Source organism: Aspergillus oryzae, chromosome 7, assembly GCF_000184455.2.
Source record: "Aspergillus oryzae RIB40 DNA, chromosome 7".
Classification (NCBI taxonomy): domain Eukaryota; kingdom Fungi; phylum Ascomycota; class Eurotiomycetes; order Eurotiales; family Aspergillaceae; genus Aspergillus; species Aspergillus oryzae.
Window position 1 is genome coordinate 2409071 of NC_036441.1, and position 10117 is coordinate 2419187.

The window sequence follows — 10117 nt, forward strand, 5'->3', positions numbered from 1 at the left end:
ACTCAGTTCCCCATCCCCCTAACGAACACCCCTGGAAGAGCTAATGCTCTAGCATCTTAGCCACGGCTTGTCCTCACGTCGTGCACATCCCGATGCTCGGACAAGTTCTTTGCTCGCAGCCCGCAAGGCTCATTAGCTCTTGATCGGCCTTGATCTAACGGGTCTCCTCATACAATGTAGACCTTGTCCCTTCTTCCTCTGATCCTTCTGTCTAGAGATCGATGAGACCTTTGGTAGACGTCAGTCTTGCTTGCTGACTCCGCCTGTCTGTTTTGCTGTCCCTGAACGCGATCTACGATTCTTTCTCCTCCATCTCCCCGCGTCGGCGAGCCAATTCAATTCTCTCATACCTCCCTCCCCCTTTACTGGGTGGCTAAGGAAAGCTCGTGAAGCGCGTTAATTCAAGCTCTCGAAGTATTCCATTTGCCTTTGCCTTTCTTTCCTTTCTTTCTTTCTTTCTGCCGTTCTCTTTTTCTTCCTTTTTTGTGTTCTCCCTGGCCCCAAACGGAGTCTGAAAGAGTGTGTAAAGCCCTCTCCGTGCTTGAGGGAGGGTAGCAATTAGATCTAAGTGTAGGTGGGAAGTCTACTGCCTGTATGCCTTTCCTCCCAACCACGTTCATCGCGACTCTTGCGTGCAAGTAGCTGACGCAGCTCATTGCCGCGAACCAGAAATCCCGTACTGAAGATCTCACCAGCAACTATAGCTGCTGGATAGCGACTATATCGCCTGTCGCCTTGTTTCCTACCCACCTGTAGCATCCGAAAGGTCAAATGGACCCCGCATAGCGCAGCGCTTCAATGGTATAAGGCGTGCGAGCCCGGTTGCTGTTGTGCTTCAACAAGCCTCTCAAGTCTTGATTTTCTATAATCAAGTGATGGCAACAGAGACGGTCTCCCAAATTTCCCCTGCAGAGGTGTTTCCCACACCCTCTACCACGCCTCGGAGAGGTTCATCTATGCATTCCCGGGGAAATTCCTCTCCTGGTCCCTCATCGTCGCCACCATCTCCATCAAACCAGAGTTTCTTCCTCGATGGACGCCGAGACTTCCAAGATGTCACATATGAGGACACTTTGTCGCCCCTAGATCCCAGGAGGTTTACTCCAACACTACATGCTTCACTTGTTTCGGAGATCTTGTCTTTACGGCGGGACGTGGAGAGTAAAACCAAGGCCATTGATGTCCTGGAGCGAACTCTGGATGAATCGCGCATAGAGGCTGAGGATCTCACTGAGCGTTTATCACAGAGTACTAAGGAGACGCGGTCCCTCAAACATCAGTTACAGCTTGTGGAAGGGGGTACCTCCTCAGCTCTTACGGAGCTCGCAAGGGAGAGGGATGAAGCGCTGGAGAATATCTCGGATGTTCGAAAGAAACTGGACCAGGCGCAAAAGAAAGCCCGCAGTCGAGAAGACGAGGTCGATAAGACATTGAAGCTTTGGGACCGCGATAAGGAACTCTGGGACGGTGAACGTAGAAGCCTGGAACGCAAGATCCATGTTGTTGAGGGTCGTCTCAAGGTGGTCTTGGCCGAAGTGGCAGCGGTCCAAGCAGCTGGGAATTTTCATCAGATACAGAGCCACGATGGTGCTGCTTTGGCCAAAGACGAAGCCATGGGGAAGGACAGTGATACTGCGAGCGCCCACTCAAGCAGTCAAGGGAGACGGCGGACCAGTGTCACAAGCGTAAGCACTGACGGGAGTGATCTCCATGATCTCCGGTATTCTGTGGCAAGTGTTGTCAATATACCAGGTGCGAAACACGATGGTATAAACCTTGCGCAAGAACTGGCATTCGACGAGGAAGACGATTTTGAACTGCCCGACGATGATTTTACCCCTTATTCACCCGAGGCACTTCCGGAAGAACGCCCAACGTCAGTCCATTCACAATTGTCCCACACAATGGGAATGGGGGTAAAGGCAAGGAAGATCCTGGGCCTCTCTCTCCATAGTGTAGATAGCTCTGGATTCAAGTCGGAACCGAGTAGTCCCTGGAAACCACCGCCAACAGCAACAACGACAGCGAGCTATTGCTATCAAGATGCTGGAATCCAATATTCGCCCCCTCTGTCCCCGAAGTTGCAACTAGAGACTGGGACTGTGGCCTGTGAAAAGCATGCTGAAGGCCGTGACGTCTCTGTCTTGTACCAGACGAGAGACAGCAGCACGTGGATGGCTCCAGTAAATATGGTATCGACATCTTCTCAAACTGTCGGTGATTTGCCCACTCCTCCTTGGACTCCTGAGCTTGGTGAACCATCGCCATCGAAGACCACTGGTCAGGCTGCCATGGTCTCTACGTCCATCCAAACAGAACGACTTACTGCTCCTGAAATGCATGAGAAACGCGCCAACCTTCCTCAAAACTGTCGGAGTTCCTCAGATATCGGGGTCCCAATGATTGCAATTCATCCACCATGCTCCGAGCCTTCTTCGCCCCGAGGGAGTGTGGTTCTGCCACCACAAACTAAGAGCGCTTCTTGCCAAACTGACTCGAAACTCATCGTCGATATCCGAACTGTGGGCATACAGACAGAGGAAATTCGAATCGATCAGCGGCCTATCAAATTGCCTGCGAGTTTACTACCGTCTGCCATCCCAGATTTACCCCTTCGTACCAATCTCCAGGATCCTCCGATCCAGCCGTATCACGCCCCATCTCCAAGAACGAGGAAAGAGGTACCACCGCCACCACCTATCCCAGCCAAGGCACCTGCACGAAGCAAGCCTCACGAGCACGTGCAAGCTTACCCCGGTAACAACGACAACGGTCCGTTGTCTGTTGAGTCAAAGACAGATTTAAGACGGCCCCTGAGATCTAGTAGTCTCTTTGCCGGATTTGACCAACCAAGTGATGAGGAAGCGTCACCTAGAGTGAGAGATACTTTCACTGATGATGAGCTGCTAAATCGACCGTTCGCTTCATATACTCTGAGAAGAGGTAAATTGGTTTCCACTCAGGGATATCCTAGCTTAGACGAGACCACGGAAATAGATGAGCACATACTGGATGCAGAAGCACATTTATATGATGCAACGGCCGATCTTGAGATGAAAAATCCAAGCAGAGCTTCTCGGATGAGTCCGCGAACAGGAGCAGCGCCCTTGTGGACACGCCAACAGGACATACGCAGAGCGGCCATGATATCCAACGGGGCAGCTGCACACCAGAGAATACGGAGCCCCAGCGAGCCGAGTCTCGATGGTAGCGCCAGTGGTGGTTCTAGTATAGCTCCCCCATTTCCCGTCCCTATTCGACTTAGTTCGCGCAAATTCCCAGTTAAGGGCAACGATGATCAGCAGAGTCCTACTCCTTCGAACCCCCGGAAATTTTCTGATCAAGGGCGGCCGTCGATCACTCGGCAACCTACTTTGCGGCGAGTGCGGTCTGCTGCCGCAATGTCTCAGACAGAGCCTGACCGGCCTGTAACCCGATCGTCACCTACCATGTCAACATCCTCCTGCGCGGCAGATAGTCCTCAATATCCGTCTCTCCCATTCAACGATATTACCACTCCTCGGCGGATTAGGCGGGCAAGCCAAGGGCGATCCAATAACAGCGGCCACCCTACACGCGCGTTTTCCCACCAGCGAGATGATTCTACGGCGACATCGGTCCAGCCAACTAGTGTCGTTGATGCTATTGCTCAAACGATGGTGGGAGAGTGGATGTTCAAGTACGTTCGTCGAAGGAGATCTTTCGGCGGGGTTGGTGAAGCCAAAGATAACTGGGAAGGCCGGAATGCTGAAGAAGTGTCAGCGAACATCGCCAACAGTGGATCAAGGCACAAACGATGGGTTTGGCTGGCTCCGTATGAGCGAGCGATTATGTGGAGTAGCAGGCAGCCAACAAGTGGACCAGCGTTACTTGGCAAGAGCGGCAGAAAATGTAGGTTCCCTTCCATGAGTTTATGCTGGAGGTCGCTAACCACGAGCAGTGACGATTCAATCTGTCCTTGATGTCAAAGACGACAACCCTTTACCTAAGGGATTCGACACGCAAAATCAATTTAACCGATCCATCCTCATCCTTACCCCCGAACGAGCCCTCAAGTTCACCGCCACTACCATCGAACGGCATTACGTCTGGCTAACTGCCCTGTCATTTTTGAGTCATTCCGCCATGGGCCTTCACGACCTCGCAGCTCTACCGCCTATACCGCGGGAGGAGTTTGCATCTTCCGCGCCCACTGCGACTTTGCGTCGCAACCCCATCCGCGATTCTATAAGAATTGCCAAAGGCCGACCAAGGCCAAGACCGAGAGGGAAGCGAGCATTCAAACATCCTGAGCCGGTTCCAGAGCTCCCAGCAGAGGTGGATATGGCAGATGCCGCTGACCCACCCACGATTCCCCGGTTCTCTAACCATTCGCGGAAGCGCAGCAATACGACTCCTCGGATTCCCATGATCCGCAGCTTTTCCAATCAGGGTACCGTGCCATTAATGCCTCCAACGCAAGGCGCGTTGGAAGCATATGCTCCTCCCCCTACGAACAGTGGCCGTACCTCCGAGGCCAGCGTGAGGACTGGTAATTACTTCGATGCCATTGGTACCGTCCGCATGGAGGCGTTCATTGACCAGACCGAATCCAACCAAAACCATGCTACATATCCAAGGCATGTGCGGAAACCTTCGAGTCCTTGGAGCTCGGAAAGCCAGCGAATTTATGATCTTGATCACCCAAGGTATGACGATCTTGGATCTTTTCGCCATGATGATCCTTTTGGAGGATTTTAACGCATTGTGATTATAATATTGTGGGTGTGGCATTATCCTCCAGGGAAATGCATACCCCCTGACGAATCACCAGGTTCGACAATCAGCAACTGTATATCCTAGTATATGTCACCTGTATAGGTGCCCGCTACCGTTCATATTCGCACCTTGATACCATTTTGACTACATTGTATTGGAAAAGACATTTTTGGGTGCTGGGCGTTGGATTTGTCTAAAAATCATTGGCATTTATTCTAGGATAATCAACACTCCGCAAATGCGTACATGAAGAGGTAATATTGTGCAACGTAGTGCTTGCAGCGTAATCACGCTTGAATAGAAGACCGGACCATGTAGGAAAAGTTATAAGATAAATTTCCCCTGCCTATAAGATAACACATACTCAAAACATTCTCGATCACAGTTTTGCAGCTTCTTTCACTTCCCCGATCTTCAGCTTTGGCGTATACTTCTTCAACACACCCTCGTTGTGATACTATCCCACAGTTAGCACCGATGAACGTTTATAGATTGGAGGGGAATAGAAGAAAAAGAACTACGGAAAACAATGGGGAAGAAATGAGATACAGATTCATTTTAATAAATAGCGACATAGTGTCTCGGAATTCCAAGGGGGTAAAAAAGAAAAAGAAAAAAAAAAAAAACCAAAAACATCAAGTGGTAGAGAAGTCAATATACCTTCCAAAACTGCTTGCTAGCATCTTTCCCAGCGACACGCTTCAAGATCTTCGCACCCCCGGGGTGCTCATCCACGAACTTGGTCACATCGTACACATTGTTGTCGATGATGATATAAAGGCCTTTGTCGGCGTTGTTGTGGGAAGCGACGTCGGCAGGTGTGAAGGTCTGAGACATTTTTGCTTTTCTTTCTTTTTCCGAGTTCCTTGTTCAGATCTTTTGCCCTTGGGTTGAGTAGTGTTATGGTGATAGTATTGTAAGTACAGAGGTAAATAAGTTCCTTTTAATCGGATGATTGCTGATGATGAATGAATAAATCCGGGGTCAAAAGCGGAGAGATGACGATGGGCCTGTCAACTCGGGCGAGTAGGAGCCGAGGTTAACCTCCCGTCTCCGTGCCGCGGTCAGTAGTCTTGAGAATTGAAATATCGGTGCCGTGATTGGTCCTTCGTACCGTTGCTACACGACCTGAGGATTACTATCATAATAAAGCATAATAATGTCGTCGTGCATACTACTATAGTTGCATATATCTGGTGAGATGCTGCTGCTGATAGCCGAGGTATATCGCCATTCTTTTAATTCATGTAAGTACATACGTTGTACGGAGTACTATATGTACCTATACATACTCAGTGATTATCATATGACCGAGAGAAGTTGTCGATAGCTGATAGAAATACACGCGGTATCTGCTTATGGTGTCTAGGTGAGAGCAACAAACGCGGGAAATAATACACTGCTAGGTATATAGACAAATACGAGAAAGAACAAGAATTTTTATATCAGTCTCGACTCTTTTCGCCTGCCGCTCCCTGTCCTTTCATTTTCCGTTCGATGCCCAATGTCTCCAAGTCTTTCTTCTTATAGTAGTGCGGCGCGACGTCCATTAACCACTCGGCCTGAAGTGGCATATTGCTCCGCATGTATTCTTTGCTAGTAAGCACGAGTTCGAAATAGATTACCCACCGGGGATTGACTTCGAACAGCGTACTTGACGGGTGCAAGTATACTGTTTGCCCATTCTTCACCGTCCGGTAACTATCACCACCACGTTGCAGGCGCGCTGCGTTCGGGAAGAACCCAGCCGTGATGGCTTTCTGAATCGGTTGCAGGTTGTTCGACCCACATGTACTGACAGTGACCTCGACTCGATCACACAATTTCGCCAATTGATCGCGTACATCGCGTGCCCGAGTCAAGCTGCGCTGCTGCAGAAAGTTTTCCTTCGCCCACACATAGCTAAAGTCAGAATCCACCCACTGGTTCCAAATGTTGAGCAAAGTCAAATGATCCCCGCCATCCTTGATCGTGAACCGATTGCGTGCACTATCCGCATGTATCTTCTTGTCCTTGGGCCGGAAGAATAAAGCGCTGGCCTCCCCTAGCATTGACACAATAGAAAGCACCTCCTCCACACAGCCATATTTGTCCGCCGCCAAGATCGCTTTGGCCAGCATGGGGTCTGTCGGAAACTCCGCCATTTGCCTTCCAACCTTAGTTAGTTCGCCCCTATCATTCAGTGCACCTAAAGCATAAAGCTGCTCCAATGCTCTAATAATAGTCTCGGCCGGTGGGGGGTCCATAAAGTCGAAGTCAAGTAACTGATCAATCCCTAGGGACTTGAGCATCAGGATGACGCTACTGAGATTTGTACGCTGAATTTCGGGCGTCGTGCTCTCCTCCAATTCATTATAGTAAGCCCATTTCGTGTAGAGACGGAAACATTTCCCTGGACCAACTCGGCCGGCTCGACCGGCTCTCTGGTTGGCTGACGCCCGCGAGCACGGCGTCACTACCAAACTTTCCATTCCAGTTCGGGGATTGAAGACATTTTCCTTAACAAAACCTGGATCGATCACATAGACAATACCGTCAATGGTCAAACTAGTCTCGGCAATGTTCGTAGCAAGTACGACTTTCCGTGCCTTCGGTGGCGTCGGCTCAAAGATTTTAGTCTGTAGCTCTGATGGTAGATTGGCATAGATAGGGCATATTATCATTTCTGGTATCTTGCTCCCCAGTTTCCGCGCAGTCTCCTGCAGGCTCTGTTCGGCCGCCTCGATCTCCTCCTGGCCAGTTAAGAACACAAGAATATCTCCAGGACCTTGCGTGACATGGATCTGGAAAACGGTTGTGATTGCTGCGGCCAGGTAGTTCGCCTCTGGCTGTGATGTATAGTGGATATCCACAGGGTAACGTCGCCCCGGGATATTAAAGATAGGTGCATCATCAAAGTATTGCTGGAACTTCTGTGCATCCATTGTTGCAGAGGAAATCAGCAGTTTCAGATCTGGCCGTGCCTTAGCAATATCCTTTAGCAGGCCACAGGCAATGTCCGTAGGCACAGTTCTTTCGTGTGCCTCGTCGATCATCAACGCTGAGTACTGGCCCAAGTCTGGCTCTGTTAGCAGTTCACGTAACAGCATACCATCCGTCATATACTTGAGCACTGTTTTGTCGCTTGTGTTGTCTTCGAAACGAATGGCGTAACCGACCTCATTACCCAGCTTCACTCCCATTTCTTCGGCTACTCGAGATGCAACGCTCATGGCTGCGACTCGTCGAGGTTGCGTACAACCGACTTTCATTCCGTTTTTTGTGAAACCGGCTTCATGAAGGTACTGCGGGATCTGGGTCGTTTTACCAGAACCTGTTTCGCCGACAATGATTAAAACTTGGTGATCATGGACTGCTTGAATGATCTCCTCCCGGAATTGATAGATAGGCAGACTTTTCCGCGTATCCTCTATCGATGCCGCCTTCTTCTCAGCAGCGTCTAGCTTTTCTTGGAAAATACGTTGCTCCTGGGACATAGCCTTCCGAGTCCCTTCCATCTTGGCATCCATGACGAAGTTGATCTTTTGCGAGTCGTCAAAAACATACTCGTAGTCACCTTCATCCACGAACTCTGCCCTGTTGATTTGCGCCTTGGCCTTGGCAGTTTGCTCCATCTCCCACTCCTCATGCTCAGTAATAAACCGCTCTTGTCCATATTCGTCGCGATCCACATAGCGTTTGTAAAGAGCATCTTCTTTCTTCCTTCGATCAATTTTCCCCTTCTCCGTGATATAGTCATCTGGCATCATGTACCCATCGCGGTAATCATCGATCCGTAGCCGCTCCTCAGCAATCCGAAGTACTTCACGATTTCTAGCAAACTCCTCTTTCTCTCTCCGTGTCAAATTGGGGTTATCACGCAGCTCTGCCGCTTCCTCTGCAACCTGTCGGCGCAGAAGGGCTAGTCGTTCTGTCTCTCGCTTCTTGAGATATTCTTGCCGAGAACGCATTCTCAGTTCTGGCATAGCGGCAGCTCTAGCGGAAGCATCGTCTGCCAAAGCTCGTCTTCGTGCGACCTCACTATTTCTAGTCCGGTCCTCGACGATCTTCTTATTCTTGCTGTCATCCTTCTTGGCCAACCGCTTCGCGAACTCGTCTCGTTCTTCTATGTCCCGTCGTCGCTCGATTTCCTTCTTCGTATCTGGGTCCAGGTCCGCAGAGTCAGTCGACCGGGGTGACGCAGATCCATCCTCCAGCCTAGTCCGCTTCGACGGCGACTCTTCAAAATTATCGATTTGCTCATCTTCTTCATATACCTCATCATCCGGAATCTCTTCGTCACCCCAGCGATCATCGAAGTCCCCTTTATCCCGTCGTCGCAGCTTCTTAGACCGGTGGCGATCCCGGCTCTCTTCCAGGCTCCGCGCGCGCTTCCTGTTTTCTTCCTTTTCCCAGCGATTGTGCCCCTCAGGTTCCTCCTTGGTTCGGTTGCGATCCTTGACTTTGCGCTTCCGCCTCTCCCTTTCTGTTTCGATGTTCGTGGGCCCCAAAGAGCTTGCAGAGTCTGGATTGTCATCTTCCATTTGAATTAATCGGTACTTCTTTTTCGAGGCGGTATCACTGCGCTCTTGCTGAGCACCGGTGCTGGGCCCGCTCTTTGCGCCTGCACCCACCCGTTTATACAGTTCCCAACAGAACGCATTAATATCTTCTGTGCTTCCATCCAAGAAAGGAACGAGCTTCTCTTGTAATGAATCCGCTGACTTGGCTGAGCTGGCAGTGGCGAGCACAAAGTCGACGACGGTGGGATCAGAGGCATTGGTAAGGCGGAGGAGAGAATCCGACACGAATGTTCGATTGTCCATATTTAATGTGGTGCAAACCCAGGCTAGACGGTTGGCACTGTATCTGCTGTTTTGAGACTTAAGCCAATAGCAGAGTGTATCTTTATTGTAACCCTCAGAGAAAGCCGCGCGTCATATCAGAATGTGCTTTAAAAACAAGAACAACAGTAAGCATTGGTGAACTGAAAGGTAAATAATACAAAGAGTAAAGGAATCGACGTGACTGGCTCTAGAGTGTGGCCGGCCCTTAGGCGCGTAGATGTTGCGAGGAATCTCGCCGCCGAAGTCAACCGCCAAGAAGTCGGCTGGTGGCGAGCTTAAACAATTGGGGAAGCGTACTCTAACGTATTCCCAAGACTCATATATCATTACACTGTTCTACGTCGACGTTCGCATCAAGCTGCAAAATATAATTAACAACTACAGTTCGTAGGATACCTATCAATTGGCGTCTAGAAGTAGTTTGCATTCAAGAGTATGAGTCACAAGCATCACCTATTCTCAAGCCTGCTTGATCACATATCGGCTGTTTTCATGTTTCTTAACTATATCGCTCACTCACAGAAGGGGGCGGA

General features: G+C 50.0%; 2 protein-coding genes across 2 annotated transcripts; one reads left to right on the forward strand and one right to left on the reverse strand.

Annotated features, from left to right (window-relative positions):
* Positions 1 to 875: 875 nt before the first annotated feature.
* On the forward strand, positions 876 to 4740 carry AO090011000922 (putative nuclear migration protein; the record flags this gene model as incomplete). Its single annotated transcript, XM_023233166.1, has 2 exons — positions 876 to 3891; positions 3941 to 4740. 2 exons carry the CDS (start codon positions 876 to 878, stop codon positions 4738 to 4740), a joined length of 3816 nt encoding a protein of 1271 aa, XP_023093697.1.
* Positions 4741 to 6203: 1463 nt separating this feature from the next.
* Positions 6204 to 9563, reverse strand: AO090011000924 (putative mRNA splicing factor RNA helicase (Cdc28); the record flags this gene model as incomplete). The annotated part of the gene is made up of 1 exon (XM_001826432.1): positions 6204 to 9563. One exon carries the CDS (start codon positions 9561 to 9563, stop codon positions 6204 to 6206), a length of 3360 nt encoding a protein of 1119 aa, XP_001826484.1.
* Between the last annotated feature and the right edge of the window lie 554 nt (positions 9564 to 10117).